This window comes from Pezoporus occidentalis, unplaced genomic scaffold (assembly GCF_034315485.1).
Source record: "Pezoporus occidentalis ecotype Australia unplaced genomic scaffold, CSIRO_AGI_Poc_V1 ctg72, whole genome shotgun sequence".
Lineage (NCBI taxonomy): Eukaryota > Metazoa > Chordata > Aves > Psittaciformes > Psittacidae > Pezoporus > Pezoporus occidentalis.
Genome location: NW_026916072.1, coordinates 902,083 through 922,194, shown reverse-complemented (window position 1 = coordinate 922,194; position 20,112 = coordinate 902,083). Strand labels below are relative to the sequence as shown.

The window sequence follows — 20,112 nt, the reverse complement described above, 5'->3', positions numbered from 1 at the left end:
GCAATTCTCTCCACACTGGAGTCATACTTGATGCCAAGTACTAAATCAGCTCTCTCCCTCGGAGGAAAAACACTTCAGACAAGAAAACATAAATTCCATTTTCCTCTATTTATTCTGTACAAAACCCCAACTTACAAAATAGAGCTGCACTTTTAAATCAAGTATTAGACACATGAGCTGTCCCTATACAAAAATAGCTGTATAGGCAAAACCAATTACCGTGAGCTAGACTCCAGATTTCACTGTTTGTTTTCCAGGAGGCTTGTTCACTGAATTCATCTATATTCACATGGTTCTCTGACCTATTTCACCATGACTAGGAATTCTTTCCATGCTGTGGTACCAGTTTTAGTCCACAAAAGTAAAATGTCAACAACTGCTTTAATCAACCTTCAAAAGCCCTGTCTTGTTTGTACTTCACCATTTGTTTAAGCTTGTAATGGGTTGGTTTCTACACACAAAAATACAGGAACTGTTTTGACAGCGAAGCTTGACAGGCTTCATTTAAGAAGAAAAACATGTTTTCTAATGATTTCTTTTTTCCCCTGAAGTCTTTATTTCTGGAGATTTCATCATCTGGACTTAGGCTTGTAAAGATAAAAGCCACTAAAAATAGGATGTTAATACTGGCACAAATACTCCTGTCAGCAATGTTTCTTTATTAAGATTGAGATTTGTTAGCAAAACCTGGCAGCAGGATTGTAATTCCACACCATGAGAGGCCCAGCAGCTTTGGCCTTGCTCAGGTATCTCCCAGCAGAGTCAGGTGGCAAAACCAGTTCCTATTCTTCGAGACATTCCAGAACCCAGCTAGTGAAACAGAGGATGAGACACGTCCTCTTCAGACCCTCTCATCCCTGCACGTGCCATGACAATGAAACATTCCTCCAATATCATCTACTACTGAGTCATCGAACAGCGGTGGCCCAAGTGTCATTTGTGGGGAGACTCGGAAGAACCCATCCTGGAGGGATGCTGCTTCCTTCAGGGTGATCAGCTGGCACCAAGTACTGATCCCATTCATGCCTTTAACAGAGAGAGCACTGGATCAGAGGAGGGCTGGTAGGAGTTTGGTAATAAGATTTATCGTATACCCACACAGGTATCTTTCCATACGGATCAATACATGGAACACTGTAAACTGTTCCATGACAGGGAAGCCTGCCATGTGAGGAAAGGCTGAGAGCTGGGTTTGTTCAGCCTAGAGAAAAGAAGGTTCAGGGGAGACATTATCCCCATGTTCCAGTATTTAATGGGTGGCTACAAAGAGGATGGAGACTCCGTTTTCACAAGGAGTCACATGGAAAAGACATGGGGTAAGGAGCACAAGTTACTCCTGGGGAGATTCCAACTGGACACAAGAACATTTTTCGCCACGAGAACAACCAGCCATTGGAATAATCTCCCCAGGGAAGTGGTGGACTCCCGTGTTGGACACTTGAGATTCGGCTGGGCACGCTGCTGGGACCTCTAATCTAGGTCACGCTTTGCCTAGAAAGCTTGGACCAGATGATCCTCGAGTCCCTTCCAACCTGGAGGGATGGGACTGTAGATTTTACAATCTTAACAAACAATACTTGCCACCCTTGATAATAAAATAGAGTTTGCTTGGTTTTACCTGATCTGGATTAGAGCTGCTACAGAATGCTCAGCTTGTAAGTAATAGTCTCGGAAGGGCTGCAGTAGATGGGCTAGAGGAAATTCATCTGTTAAAACACAAACAGAGGAATTGTTCAACAAACCAGAAAGACTGATTCTAGTAAGTCCTGGAAGCCCCAGATTTGCCAGCTCACTTGCTACTCCCCAGCTCCAACTTGAAATGAAATCCCTGTGTAATCTGTTAAGGACTAGTTACATGTTTTGCATGTCTCCTCATCAGAGCTGTCAAAGGCAAGTCAAGACCAGCAGTACTTTTCCTGTCTCCATCTTCTAAACAAGGGGAACATATGGCCACTGAATTGTTACAGATTACTTGAGTCGCACTTTACCAAATCACCAGACTGAAGCATCTGCTGGGTGCTCGAAGTCTTCAATCTCTTGTGTTTAGTCTCACTTTAGCTTAATCTACAACCTCTTCTTGCAAAGCATTATGAAATTGTCTTGAAATACACCACAGTCTACGCTGAGGAGCATCACATGTGTTAATAGCACACTGTGTTTATCCCATCCTTTCCTCAGACCATATTTTATTCCAGTGGATGATTTATTTCTTTCTTTCTTAACTATCTTTGTGCCTGCATTTTAAAAACCCAGTGTCTATGGGGTGGGGGTGTGGTGTGAAAAAAACATGTCAAGTATAGGATGCAGAATTTACCTGGATCCCCAAACAGCTTGGAATCCATTTCGAGTTTCTGCTGAAGTAGTTTTTCTCTTTCTTTCTTCTGTTTCTTTTCCATCTCTCTCTTCCTTTCCTCCTCCTGTTCTCCCTCCAGCATAACTCTTAACGCTCTCTCCTCAGCTTCATACAGCTCTGTGCGATTCTGGAGCAACGTTTTGAGACTCTCCACCTCAGTTTCAAAGGCTTCATCTGCCGAGGGGGGAGGACAAACACCTGAACAGAAAGAGAATTCATTTTGAACTTTTGCATTCATAAGGGGCTGTTACAAGATTTGAGAGAGGAGCTGGAACATGAGCCCAGCCTTGCTAACAACCATCTTAGTGGCCCAATTCTTCTACTAGGAAAGAGCTTGGAGACACAGGAACACAACCACTGAATTCACAGCATCACAGAATAGTTAGGGCTGGAAAGGACCTTAAGATCATCCAGTTCCACACCTCCCACTAAACCAGGTCACCAAGGCTCTGTCCAGCCTGGCCTTGAACACTGCCAGGGATGGAGCATTCACAACCTCCCTGGGCAACCCATTCCAGTGCCTCCCCACGCTTACAGTAAAGAACTTCTTCCTTATATATAAACTTCCCCTGTTTAAGTTTCAGCAGTTTACAACTATTCTTGCATAACAACGTAACTAAAATCACTAATGAACAGCTTTTTCAAGCTGCACCTTGCCAATTGGCACAGGGCACTCACATCAGCTTATGTCCTGTGTGTGCAATTAGAAGTTTGGTAAAAACCTCATCATTAACCTTTCCTGGCAGCAGCCTCTTTCCTCAGTTTCCGAAGCTTCTCCAATGCGCGCAGGATGTCCACCATCCTCTTGGTGTCTGCTTGTTTCTTCCGTACTTCAGATAAGACACTGTCTGCAGCAGCCTTAAGTTCTCGTTCCTGTGAAAGAGAGAAAAACCCAGACCTGATGTGTGACATATCCCACAGACAAGAATGAAATGGTACTTTCAAACAGATCACTGGATATAACAGTAACTTCCCAGTGACTTTGCAGCCATAGCAAGTGAAACAAGTGAAATCACCCATCCAACCTTGCCTTTTGATTAAAAAGCTAAAACATGGTAGACTTTTAGAGACAACAAAAGAATACTGAGCAACTCCTAAATTCAAGCCAAACGGCTATTGAATTCACAAAGCCAGATAACCAGCCTTTAACCACACAAAGTCAGGAACAACATTAACCATACACATAAACCATCCTCATTCTACAGCTCGGCAACTGAACACCATTAATGTGCCACAGACTGAACACAAAACCCTTCCCGAGAGCTGCTCTGTGCCACCCCGGCAGCAGACCCAGCACCAGCAGAGGAGTAGCTCTTTAGCCACCAATCAACACAAAGGTGTCAACAGCACTTCCCAGCAAGCCCAATGTGAGGGGGTTTTAATCCTTTGGGGCCATCGTACTTCCTGGTAATAGTGAAACGCTTGCAAACAAGCTTTGCAGGACGAAGCCAGCAGGCAAAGGTTATGGTTACTGGAATGGCACTGACCACCATAAGCTGTGTGTGAGCAGTGAGGGCAGGTCTAGGACCTGAAAGACTTTCACATCCAACCAAGAGTTCAGAATCCAGTTAAATTCTGACTGTGAAGGCCTACTACAAGAGCGTGGCAAAGCCCAAGGCTTTCAATGAAGAAACAGGGCTGTAAGCCTTGGAAACCGCACATCTCCAGCACGCTGGACCCATGCAGCAGCCAGCTGCAGACCTAAATCCAGGTGCCGGCAGACACAGCCCTGCTGTGAGCCCATTGACCAACAGGTCTCCCCCAGCTCCACCACCTTGCCCGGAGCCCAGAGGGGCTCGCAGCAGTCCCCGTAAGGCCACAGTACAGCTGGGGTAGGAGGCTGAGCCCGCTCGGAGCCGTACCCGGTTCTTCTCCTCCACCTCCTGGATGCACTTGGCTCTCCACTGGTCGATCTTGGCCTCCCGCTCGGCGGCCCGGGCCTTCTCCTCCTCCTTGGCCGCCCTGGCCTCCTGCTTCCTCCGCTGCAGCCGCTGCCTCCTCTTCCTCGCCCTCTCAAGCTTCCTCCGCAGCGCCTCCCGGTAGCCGGGCTCCCTCAGGGGCCGCACGACCTCCCGCAGCTCCTGCCGCGCCGCCTCCGCCTCCTCCCGCACCCGGGCCCAGCCCGCCTCGTCGGCCTCGGCCTCCCGCTGCCGCAGGGCCCCGCAGAGCGCGGCCAGCCGCGCCACCCGGCCCAGCGCCGCCACCGCCAGCTCCCGGGCGCTGCTGGGGCTGGCGGCCGCGGGCGGCGGCGGCGGCGGGGGAGCGGCCTGGCGCCGGCTCAGGAACTGCGACAGCCACAGCTCGTCCTGCTGCCGCCGCGCCGCCTCCTCCTCACCCACCGGCCGCGGCGGGAACGGCGGCGCCGCCGGGAAGAACTGGCCGCCGGCAGGAGGGAAGCGCGGCCTCGCTTCGCCCTCGGGCCCGGCCGGCAGCGGTGGCAGCAGGAAGGGCGCAGGAGCGGCCCCCGCCGCGAAGGGCCCCGGGCGGGCGGCGGGGCCGGGGAAGGACGCGGCGGGCGGCGGGAAGGGCCCCACGGGCGGCGGGAAGGGCCGGAACGGCGGCGGGAAGCGCCCGCCGAACGGAGGAGGCTGCGCCATGCTGCCGCCTCGACCTCGACATGCTGCACCCGCCGCGCAGCGCCCCCTGGCGGCGCGGAGGACCCGTCCCTCCGCGTCCCCACCCGGCACAGCCTTTTTGTCACCTATTGATCACTTAAAAGCCTTAAAACCTCAAAATACCTTTAAACTTTAAACCTTCTGGGGCTGACGTCAGGGATGACAACGCTCCGGTGCTTGAGTATTCGCTCGGTTTTATTCAAACGGCAGAGGTGAAGTACAAACTGTAGTTACAGAGCGATTTGTTTCCTTAAAAACAGTTTGTGTTTTACATAATTCCAAACAACTTTCAAAACTAAGTTGTTGAACAGTTTCACCTAAAAGGCTGGGGTTTGGTTTTAATCCATTTAAAAAGGGAGCTGAATGAGAGGAGTCAGAATTAAAAGCGGTTATATGTACTTTTTTCACTCTAGAAGGAGGAAAGTGAGGATGCAGGTACAGATAGTTCACCCCAGATTCCCATTGTGAGGGCTCTAAGCTCCTAGAAATACTCTCAACTCCCAATGCAGCTTTTTCTGAACCATTAGTGGGTCGTTTTACCTGAATAAAACCTGAAATCCTAAGGGAAGTATCTGCTGCACCTGGCTGCAACTGCATGTCACACTGCTTCTAGGTCAGAACACAAGTATCACATTAAATTTACATAACAAAAATCAACAGAAATAGGGTCAATGCATCCACGGTAACCTCTCCTGCCCTAAAACATCCACTGGACTGAAAAGAAGGATGAGAGTTTCATTTAAATAGTGTGAATTTAAATGTTAGAAGAAAGGGGCAGTAAAACCTAAGCCCAGGTATCATTGAAGAACAAAAAGTTGCAAGTAACGATTCTAATTCCCAAAACACACTGGTCCTTCAGTGTTTCCACAAAGATTCTCCTAAAGGATCGTATTCATTTTGGTACAGAAGAGGGAGGATCGCTTTGCTGCCAGACTAGAAATCAAAGACAAAACCACAAGAAGCACTACCAGCATTGGAGCAGATAACTTAAAAAGCGCCGTGTGAACGATCACTACAGGTTACATCAAAAATATGATACATTTACTTCTTTCATCTCTTAACATTATAAGATAGAGGTTGGGCAAAGTGCACCAAAAAACTGATGCATGATAGTTCCAATACGTTAAACAAAATGTACTATATTAGAACATTAATAGTTAAAAATTGATGTTGACTTCTCGTCCAAATTCAGATGGCTTACCGCGTCCTAGAAATCCTCTGGAAAAATGAATTACCAAGTTCTGACTTCACCTTCTTTCACGGTATTCCAGGTGATGAAAGCGTACTCCTAATGGAGAGGTGAAGGATAATTATTTGCTATTGCATTTCAATTACTGTAACAAACTAGTGTCACATCTTAGCAAGATCTCCCAGCAGCGTCACAAAGCCTGTCCCAGTTTCCGCTGTAACAAGTCACTCCAGCACCCACCTGGTTCCAACCCAACACTGACCCCAGTGCAACCCCCTGTGAGGAGCTAATGGTTTATTCACCCTCCACCAATTATTCATCTTGATTCCCATGTTTGTAGAGTAATATTACTGTAAAATTTAACTATTGCAGCACCGGCGTTGCTGGTTTAGTTTCTAGGAAGAGCGATGGATCCAGGTGCTGCTGGATTTGCTATACATTTTAATTGAACAAGTGTAATATACAATTCATATTTGAACATTATGCCATCCAAGTCCACACAATGTCCATCGGATAAATCAATGTGATGTTGCAAGAAAATACACGATCTGCTTGAGCTAATAAAGTTCCTCATCACGTATCCGAGACAGATCCAATGCCTTTTAGTATCAGACTGAAGCCAGAAATAACCAAGTGTGCTTTATGCAGGCGAGCATTCTGACAGTATTTAATGGTTTGCAGCATCTGCTTGTCGTGGCCAACCTTCTTCCTCCACACCAGAATCATATTCTTCCTCAGATGAATCTTTAGTGGGAGCCCTATAATTAAAATGAACTGATCAGATACTTTAGATACAGTTTCTGTAGCTTATGGTCAATATGTTACCCCAGTGAAAACTGCCCTGACAAGCATTCAGCTCCTGAATGACCTTCTGAGCTGAAAATGATGCTATGCAGATCACTACCAGTAGGCACTCTCATTACTGAGAGCAAACAAGCTGTTGAATTCAGTTAAGTCATTTGATTTAATCAATAAATTTTGTATTTCCAGCAAATATGAACGGTGGTGCTCTACAAAATCCCATAAAGCAGCCATCAGTGTAAGTAATCAGTATCTGTAAGGCAGGATACTTTCCACTCCAACTATCTCCTTTGAGACACAAGCTTCAGCACAGAGAGGAATACAAACCACGTACCTCAGTGGAGGAAGTTACCCCCAAAAACTTGTCAGGGATAAAAACCAAGCCAGAGTTCCTCAGTTTCATACCTATGTTTTTAACCTGACCCATTCCCTCTCAACTCCATCCTTTGTTCACTAAAATCAAGACAGTTTTGTATTCCTAAATCCAGATTTTTCCCCATGCTTTCATCATTCCACCACAACCTTACCACAATATAGCCTTTACAACATTAAATTAAGAGCTCAGCAAATCAGTACATGTGCCTTTGTGGCTCTTCCTTCTTCTGCACTGCAAAAGCAATGGAGAAGAAAAACTGCAGCAGCCTGCACAAAAAATCAGCCTCAGTGACAGAAAGTAGTAGGTGAAAGTAAAAAGTTCCATTTCAGGAATTTCAGTAGAGTCACAATTAAACTTCAGCTTTTTACTGTTAACTTATGATGCTTATAATTCACTTCTATTTCTACAGGTATACACACATACACACACAAAAGGCTTAAAGTAACTTCATATGCAAGTTTATTTTTAGATTTCTATTTAAACCCTAATGCAATACAACCCCAAATTATCCCAAAGCCCCTAGACAGAATAGGCACTAGTTTGGCTGTGTGCAGCATACGGAGACTTGGATCCCTTTTAGGTTGTGTGTTTATAAGCTTGTTCCTACAGCAAACAGCAGAATACCTGTCTAGCTGTACAACTCGTCTGCTCTGAAACATCTGTTACGGTTTTACCTAATGTATCCTGGCTCTTTTTTGCCTTCTACAACATCTTTGTCAACTTCCACGCATACAATGTCAGAATTGGGCACTTCAAACATGGGCTCCAGTAACAGCTTCTCCTACAAGAAAATAGAAGGGGCAAAACATTAGTGTATATCATGTCAAATATTTCTTCCACATAACAATATGGTCAGGAAGTGATTTTCAGAGCTAGAGAGTTTTCTTGGAAGAAAAGACTTACTGCATCCCATGTAAGACCCCGAACTAAGTGAAGCTGTGACTGAAAGCTGTCATGTTTAGGTCCATATACAAAAACGTAAGTAGCTTCATTTACTCAACGTGAAAATTTACTCACCATTATAGATCGAAGGCCTCTTGCACCAGTTTTTCTGTCCAGGGCCAGTCTGGCTATAGCCTTCAATGCATCTTCAGTTACATTTAATTCACACTACATATAGAAAAATTGCAAATTTATTTATTTCATTTGTAACTCAAGAGTGGGTTGACTGCGACAATGCAAGTGTTACTGAAAATAACAGCAGTGATTTACTTGTTACAGACCAAAACAATTAACCTTTAAGCTTCAGCTGCTCTTTGGTTTCGACTAATGTTACCAGAATTTACTACATCCCTTTATCTCTACACTAAATGAAGTGGCTGTCGAGGCCTACTAGGCAAGGTCACGGATGCCCATTTGAACATGAACATCAAGTGCAGCTCAACTACTTCCAGGTTACTCACCCCACAAGGACAGTTACCCACTGTAAGCCAGTCAGGTTTTAACCAGTTTGCTTACTTTTTCTTCCACAGTGGGGAGGTGCACATGTGGGGGGGAAGAAGCGATTCCAGCTGCTATTTTAGATCACTTCAACACTGTATTTATAAACAAGAATACTGAAGAGTCCCCCAGATAAAAACTTCAAACCTTATCCATGCTGAACAGGGCCTGGTACTGAGGAACCACAGCATTTCGTGGCTCAGTAAGAATCCGTACAAGGGTTTTCTCATCCAGGCTGTGCAGAGGAACCACCACGGGCAAACGTCCCACAAACTCGGGAATCATGCCAAACTCAATGAGATCCCTGGCTTCCACGTGACGCAGCAAGCGATCTTTCTCTTCAATTTCTTCCTGGGGATCAGACTCCCCACTTATATTAGCAAGATCAGCAGCTGCTGCAGCCCTTCTGCCTTTGCCCATGTTAGCTGGTGTGCCAAATCCTAGATACTGCAACACAAACATGTTATCCTTATAGAATTATAATAGTTACAGTTTTTAATATAACTAAATCACTTTCTATGTGCATTAAAAAAACCTGAAGTGACTGACTAGGCTCAGGAAATTACTTACAGTAAAATTACACCCCTTGCACAATCAGTTTAATTCTCTCAGTAAAGTATTAAGACACCAGCCTAACAGCAAGGTTATCAACGTATCCTCATCAGTTTACACATCCCAGTGGCGCTAAAAAGGGTTCTTCAGACGTTAAGCAAATGCATGCAAGAGTGCTTGCATGAAAAGCTACCTGAATTATCATAAAATGTGGATTTCAGTTACCTCTCTTGTTAGAAACAGGGTGCACATTTGGCAGAAAGCTGCAGCCACAAGAACTCTGTCCCCAGACATGAACACAGAACACAGTGAACTGCATGACCAGGCATTTTAAGCTGATGTGAGCTTTTAGCACCATTTGCTCAAACTATAAGTATAAACGGTGGAAGTTTTTTTCTGGGGATATCAAAGGTTCTCTCAGTTTCCTACTCAGGACACTCCAACTGAAAGAAATCCTATTACAATTGCTACAACTGTTTCACATACTCTGTCTTTAAGAAACACTGGACACTGCAACAGCATTAAGTTTACCAAGTAAGCAGGGACAGCAAGTGGTCCCCCAACAGCCTTTAACCCTCCCTATTTGCATATGCTAAAAATCTCTCTCTGGAAGCAGAGATCACTGCAAGCTACTTAAGCCTACTAACAATAGGCTTGTTCTTTGAGCCTACCTTTCTTAGGCTTGACCTCAGGTACCCAGATAACAGACGGAAACCCCCTGCTCTATAAACATAGTGGGTTTATACATACAGCACCACCTTTAAGAGTCTCTACTGTGAACAGTAACTACCATAGTAATTTTTCAGTTCAAATACAGCCTGATGCACTCACTTTTTCATTCTTCCTCCTGCTGATAATTCTGTCCAGACCATTAAAAGCACCAGAAGCAACAAAGAGGATGTTTGTTGTGTCAACCTGCACCGTTTCTCCACGTAGTTTACGAGAATTCTTTTCTGGAACATTTACTATTGTGCCTTCGAGTAACTTTAACAAGCCCTGAGGAGGGAAGAAGACAAAGCAATAAAAAAATTCCATTGTGCAGCATCATATAAGGCAGCACACCAGCCTGTGCTGACTTTCACAGAGGTACTTGCATTCTTTAATCCCTTAAGCCTTTATAGTAACAGCAAGTGCCTAATGAAATCAGTTTTCTATATGATCCCTCTCAAGATAGACAAAAACCTTCCTTTAATGTGACTCCCATGCACATTCTGAGCTGTACTTAGCAGTAAGTTGCTTTAAGGGTTTTGCTGAAACAAAATGCTTTCTGTTCTTGCCTACGTTATGCAACTTTGCCATCTGAATGCTGCAAAGATGTTTTTCAATTAAAATGTTTCTATGAAGCAGTTGTGAGTTTTATTTTGAATGAAGAGGAAAGATGAGGGTTTCAAAAGGTTAATAATCAGGGTACTGTAGAACTGTGACTCTATACACCCCCATGCCATCGGACACACAACAGACTTGTTGGGCTGCTCCCTTACAAAGGAAAATCACTCCACGGAAGTACTCACTTGTTGAACCCCTTCTCCTCCAACATCCCGTAACTGATGAATGCCAGGAACACTGCCAATCTTATCTACTTCATCCAGAAAAACAATTCCTGCAGTTACAGAAAATGGATTTAAGGAAGACTCCACTTTTTAAGAGAAGCAAGAACTTACACATAGGGAAGGCAGAACATGATTTAAGACAGCAGCAGTCTGTTCTACTTCTGCATTGTAGGTTACAAAATGCACACAACCTTGTCCAACTATGGACAAGAAGAAAAGCTACATGGTATGCGTAGAGGTCTCTTCAGGTTTGTTATTCCCGATTTAAAGTTCAGGTACATGCAACAGGAACACCAATAACAGAAGTACTGGTGGTCTCATTAGAGCATTTAAGCGAGTTTAACACAGTCTATGAATGAACTTCAGAAAACATGCTGCAAAAGTTTACCTTGTTGAGCTTTCTCTACATTGTAGTTGGCATCTTGGAGGAGTTTTGCAATGACAGATTCAATGTCTTCACCAACATAGCCAGCTTGGGTCAAGGTAGTACAATCACAGATGGCAAAGGGTACATCTAGGCATTTAGCTAGAGTCTGAGCCAGCAAGGTTTTACCTGATAAATAAGACCTGTATGTTACAACCACTACTCATTTCTCTAGAGCACACAAACCCAAATATTTACCACAGAGTCATCATTACTGTTATTAGATACTCTGAATGATGCCAGCATGCTCATATATTCATATAAGAATACTTCCCAAAGCAGCTAGTTTTCACAAATAGTGTTTTTTTTACATTGGCAAGTTGTATTTCTCAATTAAACTAATAGTACATGTTTGAGGTAGCTTGAAATGCGCACAGTATCACAAATAAATCATCACACAACAACAGAAACCACAACACATGTACTTGCATAGATTAAAGATTAAATAAATCAGTAGTCCTTTGCAGACACTCAGGGTACAGTGCAAAGTCCAACTGCTCCTGCTTTGAAGTTGAGGAGAAACAGAATTGAAGTATTATTTAGTAAATGTTCTCCCAAATAGCCTGAAGAATGCTTTCACCTCAGCACAAACACTCCCACTTCTTATGAACATTCAATTATCAGTTCTCTTTTAACCCCCCCTGTAACTCATCTGTCCCAGAGGTGAAGAACAACACTTTCGAAGCGCAGCATCTCAGCTTGCCATCTAAACACAGACTTTAAAATGCATTTGAAATGCATGAAAGTTGCACTTTTTAACCAGGCAGTAAGGAAAACCACAGGAATAGAGCTCCTTCCTTTTCAAGGCCATTTAGCTCAGCTTCTTACCATGGCATGAAAGCACAAAATCCCCAGTTTGGAATCCATAGCTTAGCTTTTTTATACACCAAATTGGAATAATCACAGAAAGAGGAAAATCATTCAATAACAATCAACTGAAGGAAAAATCTGAGACCTATAAAACCACACAGCGGTAAAATACCTGATCCAGTTGGTCCAAGCAGCAAAATATTACTTTTTTCAAGTTTTATGTCATCATTGGGTGAATCTAGGACTTCTCCTCCCCGTTTTTCCTGAGGTATCTGCTGGTTCATTTGTTGCTGCATTGATGCTCCCAAAGCATTACCGTGTGGACTGATTCCAGCAATCTGCAGAAGTTCTGAAGAAGACAATAAGAGAACTGTGTGAGCACCACCAGAAGCTTTAATGCAAAATAAAAGCTTGGTGGTTCTGTTCAGTTCTGCAAGTCTCTAATTCTAGCTATAGAGAAGTTAAGAGATAGGACAGCAACAGAAATATGGCACAATTATTACAAAAACGTGAGTTTCAACTACATTTATGCACAAATATATTTGCATATATGAAAAGAATTATCTAAAAATATTCCTCTACAGTAAAAACAAGAGAAATTTTCAGTCCTTACAAACTACCTCATTTTAACTGTAGTTTTTAGTATGTTTTAGAACACATGAGAAGAAATGAACCCGAAATGTTGAACTCTATGATGAAAAAGTACAAGAACTGGTTTACTGTGACGAGTACAAAAGCAGGGCCCAAGTCTCAAGACTGAAAGAGTTGTCTTACTTCAGTTACTAAGGTTTTGGCCCTACACATGCATATGGAGACTGAGCTGGGTTTTCTTCTTTCAGAGCACTAGTTTCAATTGGTTTGCAGGGCAGAATTTTAAAGATCAAGCAAACTGGTTTGAAGAGGTGTAACTGGGATTACAAACTGATCTACGCTAGGCTAAGGAGTTCAACAGCCAGTGAGAGTTCTGGTGGACTGAAAATAAACATAAGTGACATCACTCAGACAAAAAAAGAGGGCATTCTGAGGTTCAAGGTGACAGTGCCTTTTAAGAGCGCAAATACCCTGCAGTTGCACAACTTCCCTTATTATCTATCTTACATGATACTCTGTGTGGTATTAGCTATATAATCACATCTCAGACAATTCAACTCAACTTTGCTCTACTGAGAATAATTCTAAGAACAGGTAATTATTTAACCAGCTTCAGAAAAGGCATTTTTACAATTTACCTGCTTTCCACCTAGAACTAGATAAGGAGTCAAATCCCAGTCAGCCCTTTTAAAGCTGCACTCAATGCCATCAATTAAATTTACTTGCAGAAGAAAAGCAAACAGGATTTCAGCCAACATTTCAAGCTAGCAGTCACTAAAGACCATTCTGCATTAACATGAAAACAGTAGATATTGCAGAGGAGGACATGAGGAGAGAGTTCACTTACTTGTAAATCTGTACTCATCCTCCCGTCTTCTGATTTCTAATTCTAAGAGAGAGGATGAAAACAGTAATAAATATAAGTTGATAAAAGCTTATAAATTCTCCACCTCTTGCCCTCTTCTGAATACATCTCATCACTATGTATGAATGCATTTCTAACACGAAATCCCCACATGAATTACTTTCTATTGCTGCCAAAATTAACCCAAACCCCAACCTGCTTTTAAAATGACAGCAAGTTTTCTGCTACTTAAACAAGTAACAATCTACTGCCTCTGATTAGATTTTAGTTTCAAAACCATACATAAGGGGGAAAAAATGCAGTAATATAATTTTGCTTAAAAAGGCTTCCCTAAACTCTCACATTCAGATCTGAGTGTTACAACATAACATCTCCCATATTTCAAAGCACTGTTACAAACATTTTCTGCCAGTCCCTCTGGTTATGCACCGCTTTATTTCCCTGTAGAGGGTTAGGAACTTCCCAGTGCCAAGTACACAACTACTCTCTTATCATTACCAGAACAGTGCTACTCATATTCCCTCCTCAGTTAAAACACTTCTTTATATAAATTCAAAAGCAAAGCAGATTTCTGTTTGCTCAGCATACTGTTTTTTGTAAGAGAATATAAAACACCTTAAAAAAAAAATCAAGGTACACTTTGAATCAGAGACAGTAACTTAAGCCTACTTCTAAAAATAAATTAAGATCAACATAGCTACATTCTTACTCAGCAGCAAAAGTACTGCCAAGAGTAACTCCATCTACACCTACTAGATATGGAACAATACTATGGTGACCAACAGATGCTGCCAACAGCAGCCAAGTGAGGTTGGAAACCCAGCTATTCATCAAATTACCTATGCAAAATAGTATCTTCATGATCTGCATTGTGGCTTGCTGATTAAGCAGCAGATTTACTGTTAAGCAGTAAATGAGATTAGAAAGTAAAATTTAGGAAGCTTGCTTTATGAAGTTAAATACCTAATAATACATGTCAGTAAAAAAGCTAAACATTTAACACAGAAGGCAATACCCATGGCAGCACAGACCTTCTGGATTACTCTTTAAAGAAATCACATAAAATCACATAGAGTAAAAATTAGATTTAATAGAAACTCCTTTAGATCATGTCATTTTCAGAACATCTAACATCAAAGTAAAACCCTTCTCAGGTTTCTTAAGTGAGGGCCCTGAGATTGATTTGACCAGAAAAAACATCAAACATCATACAAACCCCTTGGTGTTAAAGAAGTCTGCTTTTCAACTTCTGCTTGCTGTCTCAGGTTAGCTGGGATATTATTGTAGATCCTCTTGTAATGATTGTACACAGCAACCGAAAGCACCTTCTTGGCAAAACACTGACCAACAACGTATTTGTCGAGGTAGTTGTAAATCTGAAAAATAACTCAATCTTAGTAACACTTTACATCACCTTGCAGCAGAAAAAACAGTATTACTGTGCCAAAGATGGACTCTGGCCTAAACCCATCACTACAGAACTAAGAAACAGAAAGACAACAATTAAAATACAGAATATATTCCTGTTAAGTTTACTTAAAACCATGGAGCTTACACAATCACACTGTGTCTCTCAGTTCTCCCCTACTAATATTTAAACCCATTGTCATTTTCACCCAAATTTGTAAGAACAACAGAAAGGGCAGCCTACCCAGGAGCTATGCACAGCTTCAGCAACCACCGCAGTCCACTAGAACTGAGAAACACAATAAGCTCCCTCACTACTCGGGAGAGGGAAACCAAATGATTTAAGATGGGTCATGGCCAGAAGCTAACCAGTCACAGTTCTCACTCAGAAACAGGCCAGATCCAAGGTTCTGCAGCTAGAGAAGGAAGCTGCTAACATAAGGGTACAGAATATGCCAAGAGCAGGAAATAAAAGATACTGCAGTTGGTGAGGGTTGAGGTTAGCCTCGGGGTCACAAGGAGAAAATGAAGGTACTGGACTTCAGTCACAAGATGAAGGCAGAGGAAAAACAAGCCCAACTGCTTCTATTGGATCTACTTGTTTCCTTTATCAGTGCTCTGCTGGGTCACATAGCTCCTAAAGGTTTAATCTTGAGCTAATCATCTTTATTGTTTGTTGCTCCAACCATTACACACCTGATGCAGATTAAGAAGCAAAACATTCCACCATGCTGCAATGCAAGGAAACGCTGGAGTGACATTAAGAACCAACCTTTTTCGGTGGAGGCGGCGGCTTCTGCTGGAATGCCAATTTCACAGCTTCTGCTGCTGACTCGGGCTCTTTAATGATGCTCTTCTTTGTGTCTGCCTCTGACAGTACAACGAAAAAATGGTGACACTTTTCACACTTCACAAAGCGGGTGGAAGCTGCAGGAAAAGTAAACCAAAGCAGTAAGAGGAATCGTTTAGACAGCATGCATTAAACTGCCCGAGTTGGGCACAAGCACCTGTAAGACAGCACAGCCACCTCTGTGTTTACACACTTCCCCTTCATTCACCTTCAGAGCTTTAAAAGCAATCATTGGACTATGAAATCTGACACAAAGGGAATACAGTTTGCTCAAAAAGTCACAATGCAGGGCAGCAACCAAACAAGGGATGAAAAACCAAACATCTGTTTCATACTTATTCAGTAGCACTACATGTAGAAGAGGAAACTCTGCACCTCAGAGCAGTGCAAAGTTAATGAGGAGCTGATCCTAACTCTCAAACTAACAGGCAAAAAAACATGGTTAAGGGTAAACTCTAAAGTGTGGGGAAGCAATCTACAGTCTCAAAGAGATGTAGAGAAAGGAGATATGTAGCAGCTCCTTGACTCTGCATCCCACTGGCTGTGGAACACAACACAGCACGCTCGAGTCACCTAAACCCAGTACACAGAGTGCAGCAGGATCACCCAAAGGGTTCATCCCAAGCAGAGGCAGCTGTGGTATGCAACAGATGAACAGGACTTTGATGTTTTGCAAGATCTTTTGCTTATTTATTTGTACTGTCAAGAAGAGAACAAACTTCTTTTGAATCCCAAAAGCCAAACCCCCACCACCACTAACTTTGTGAACTCTGTCTCAAGAAAACGTATTACCTGCAGAGACTGGTTTCAAGAGCCAGCAATTTAGAACTTGTGCTACTTGTGTTATCCTTGGGAAAAGCAAAGTTGAAATAGTGGAAAATAAGCAGTAGAGAAGAATAAATCTGTCATTCAAAACAGAACTTTTCTGACCATAGTACCATGCTATTAAATGCAAACCACATGCAACAGGACTGACTTAAAGTAAATGTAGCAAAACACGAAAAACTTGCTTCAACACTTCTGAAATCATAAAAACTTCTTAGCAAATGCCCTGACCAGTGTAGTAGCAGCTGATTTTAATAACAGCCACTAGCAATAAATAAGCTGCTTATTTTTAACTTCTTGTTGCCTCCCATAGAGCTGGCATCAGCAAAGAGGGGTTTCTTTTAACCCCTCACACCTTGTAACAGGGTAAATAAGACCAGCACGTTCTTTTAAGAACGTAGCACATAATACTATGACCATCACAGCTTTATTAACTCTACTCCAAAGAAAACCTGTCTAAAGGATGGAAAGCTCTTCTGGCATCCTTCCAAATTGCTGTCATCTGCCTGATGGGAACAGGGTAGAGAACCACCTGCCTGCACCCACCCTGCTCACATAACTGTTATTTAGCAACAATACTGTAGGGGAAAAAAAGCCCAGACTCTCCCTGAATGGTCACTCAAGACACCTCTGATACTCTTAGTGACCACAGTGCCACGAGGCTGTTATCCTTCCTTATGCAGTGCTAAAAGTCAGCTTTATTAGTTAGCTGACAGTATTACAGTCATCTGACAGCCACAAGAAATTTGCCCCTTAAAGATCCACAAGGATGGTTAACTAAATACAAAATAAAGAGCAGGCTGTAAGAATACTATTGTACATCTTTTACACAGTATTTTTTCAGTGAATGATGTTTTAAGGACACTTTTATCAATTACCCCAAACAACACAAATGAAGCATATTAGAGATCTTCTAATTTTCAGCAAGACCAATAGAATCCCAGATTGGCTTGGACTGTAAAGGACCTTAAAGCTCATCCAGTTCCAGCCCCCTGCCACGGGCAGGGACCCCTTCCATACAGCAGCTTGCTCCAAGCCCCTGTGTCCAACCTGCCCTTGAACACTGCCAGGGATGGGGCAGCCACAGCTTCTCTGGGCACCCTGTGCCAGGGCCTCAGCACCCTCACAGGGAAGAGCTTCTGCCTAAGAGCTCATCTCAGTCTCCCCTCTGGCAGGTTAAAGCCATTCCCCTTGTTCTGTCCCTACCGGTCCTTGTCCAAAGCCCCACTCCAGCTTTCCTGCAGCCCCTTTAAGCACTGGAATCTGCTCTAAGGTCTCCCCTTAAGGAGCCTTCTCTTCTCCATGCTGAACCAGCCCAGCTCTCTCAGCCTGGCTCCAGAGCAGAGCTGCTCCAGCCCTGAGCTGCTCCAGCCCTCATAGTGTCCAGATGGCCTCCTCTGGACTTTCCAGGTCCACAGCATCCATGGTTACACAGAAACATTGATGTATGCAGAGCCTGGGGAAGAAGGCCTGGTGTCAAAACACAGTCGTGTAACTGGCCAGTTTTTGTCATCAATGTGGAGATATGCATCAATAAGTTTTAACAGGGGAAAAGAAAAAAAATAGGAAGTTTGCTCTAAGTGTAAGGAAACCAAGTTTAAGTACTGCTCCTTCCCTAAAACCAAGCATTCAAAACTGCAAACAACTCTACTATTCTTAAATACTGGCATGTTCTTTTAGCAAACATAAAAGCACAGCAAAGAGCCTCCATGTCAAGTTACCTAACTGTTATAAAGTCCTCTGTAAATATTTACCATGTGCTAAAATGCAAGTCAAGAGTTATTTTTGCTTCAGGCAACATTAACACAGAGGCTGCATTTGCAGAGAGATTTGTGAAGTCGGCAGGAGCTGACCTTGCCAAAGAGAAAGGCTGAGTTTTTACAATACATACAGGAAGCCAAAACAATTGGGGGATTAATCTTAAAAACACTTGTTGAGATAATGGGCTGCTATTAAACTTCTATAATAAACATCAGGAAAAAGAGAGTAAGGAAATCCAGCTGTGGAGGATGGGAGCTGACTTGATGGTATCGGGTGGAGGCAGTAAAATCAGTGCTTAGACAAGGCTTTTTATGTTGATCAGCTTTACAGCTATTGGATCTCACTCCACATCTGAGGCTCACATCTTATTTCAGTGATCACAAAATTCTTCTTACAGAGCCTCACAACACAAAGCAACACAGGAACTGCTGAGAAAGCGTGTCCAAGCAAAATTCCTTTTGGTCTGCATCATACTGCTCCTTAGCTGTTAATTACTGGAAAACCATTACCAAGCAAATCCTCCTGCAAGATTTGTGAATACAAAGGGAAGCCCCATTGAAAACGAACTCCACTGACCAGCCTGTCCCACTGCCACTCAATGGCAATTAATTCAGTAATAAATGTGGCTTTTAGTCAGTATTTTGTTCCCCTGCTTCTCAATAAATGTCTGAAAAACCCTATTTAGAAACAAATATTTCCCTTTGGCTTTAGACGTTTACTTAAGGTTCTGCAGTTCAGTCATTTAAACCAGAACTGAAAGAATTCATCATTTTTCCTAACTAAGCAGAGGCTTGTCTGAAAAACCAAATTACAGCATGTTTAATACAAGCTGCAACCCATTCATTTTGGGCAGAATGGGACAGAGATCGCTCTTATTAGTTTTTGCTTTCTTCTTTTTAATTGCCTTTAAGATAATTAGAACTTTACTCTTCTGTTCTCAAGTGCTTTAATATTCTACAGTTCTGCTGGGAAGCAGCGTGCTCAAATGAAGAGACTAAACTGGAAGACAGACCCATGACTCCCATGGATTTCTGAGAAAACAGAGCAATTACAATCTTTGGTTTAATTTAAGTTACCAAGTAACAGAGAACTGAGGACTGCTCTTACGATGACCAGAGCTCTGCTCTGCTCCATTACCTGGTGACACTGGGCTTAGTTTGAACTAGTTAATAACAGATTCATTTAAAAGCTGTAAAATCTTTAAGCCTCAGAGTAGAACATGCAAGAAGAGGAGACACATTCAGCTATTCAAAGGGAGCTTCCCCATATTTTGACTTTCAAGCTCCTGACAGATCTGACCAGCTGCAACACTTTTTACAAGTGTAAAGCAGGTTTCCAGTCCCAAGTTCTTAGAGGTTTTGCAGTGTAAGTACTGGTGAATTTGAGACTGCATATAGAGGCCATTTTCTCCCATAATGTTAGTACAGATGAATCCTCTTCCCAAGGAATCTGTCTTAATGACACTGACAACATACTAAATCACATCTCTGCTTTCCAGTGATAGACTGTGGCTGTTCAATGGTATTTCCAGATAAAAGCACAAACCCTGGTAACAAGGGGAGCAAACACATCAGTGAAGTGAGAGAGTTTCAAAATGTCTCTGCCTACACACAAAGCATCTGATAAGAAGGTAAACAAGGTTAGAAATCCTTCCACTGATTTCAACCACACCTAGTCCAGGGAGAGGCCAACATACTGAACAC

The 20,112-nt window shown here is 42.9% G+C and overlaps 2 protein-coding genes across 2 annotated transcripts in view; both read right to left on the bottom strand.

Annotated features, from left to right (window-relative positions):
• Positions 1-89: 89 nt before the first annotated feature.
• On the bottom strand, positions 90-4,970 carry PDCD7 (programmed cell death 7). The gene is made up of 5 exons (XM_062642600.1): positions 4,216-4,970; positions 3,088-3,226; positions 2,315-2,551; positions 1,619-1,706; positions 90-1,026 (listed from the first exon to the last, which is right to left on the bottom strand). Exons 1-5 carry the CDS (start codon positions 4,948-4,950, stop codon positions 909-911), a joined length of 1,317 nt encoding a protein of 438 aa, XP_062498584.1. The 5' UTR covers positions 4,951-4,970; the 3' UTR covers positions 90-908.
• A 175-nt stretch (positions 4,971-5,145) lies between these two features.
• The window catches only part of CLPX (caseinolytic mitochondrial matrix peptidase chaperone subunit X), a 23,949-nt gene continuing 8,982 nt past the window's right edge, over positions 5,146-20,112 (bottom strand). Inside the window, exons 5-15 of the mRNA XM_062642624.1 lie at positions 15,746-15,900; positions 14,783-14,942; positions 13,549-13,590; positions 12,283-12,459; positions 11,265-11,429; positions 10,838-10,926; positions 10,158-10,322; positions 8,922-9,221; positions 8,352-8,444; positions 8,009-8,115; positions 5,146-6,915 (exon numbers count right to left, since the gene is read on the bottom strand). Of these exons, the coding sequence (XP_062498608.1) occupies positions 6,825-6,915; positions 8,009-8,115; positions 8,352-8,444; positions 8,922-9,221; positions 10,158-10,322; positions 10,838-10,926; positions 11,265-11,429; positions 12,283-12,459; positions 13,549-13,590; positions 14,783-14,942; positions 15,746-15,900 (1,544 nt within the window). The 3' untranslated portion in view covers positions 5,146-6,824. The remainder of the gene's footprint in view (positions 6,916-8,008; positions 8,116-8,351; positions 8,445-8,921; positions 9,222-10,157; positions 10,323-10,837; positions 10,927-11,264; positions 11,430-12,282; positions 12,460-13,548; positions 13,591-14,782; positions 14,943-15,745; positions 15,901-20,112) is intronic.

Bases quoted from the DNA above. Each gene is read 5' to 3' on its own strand.
- PDCD7 (XM_062642600.1), bottom strand. From the start codon at position 4,950: ATGGCGCAGCCTCCTCCGTTCGGCGGGCGCTTCCCGCCGCCGTTCCGG. The intron at 2,552-3,087 runs GTTAATGATGAG...CTTTCTGTTCAG, and splicing joins AGAGGCTGCTGCCAGGAAAG to GTGTTTGTCCTCCCCCCTCG. The intron at 1,027-1,618 runs GTAAAACCAAGC...TCTCTGTTAAAG, and splicing joins GCAGCTCTAATCCAGATCAG to GCATGAATGGGATCAGTACT.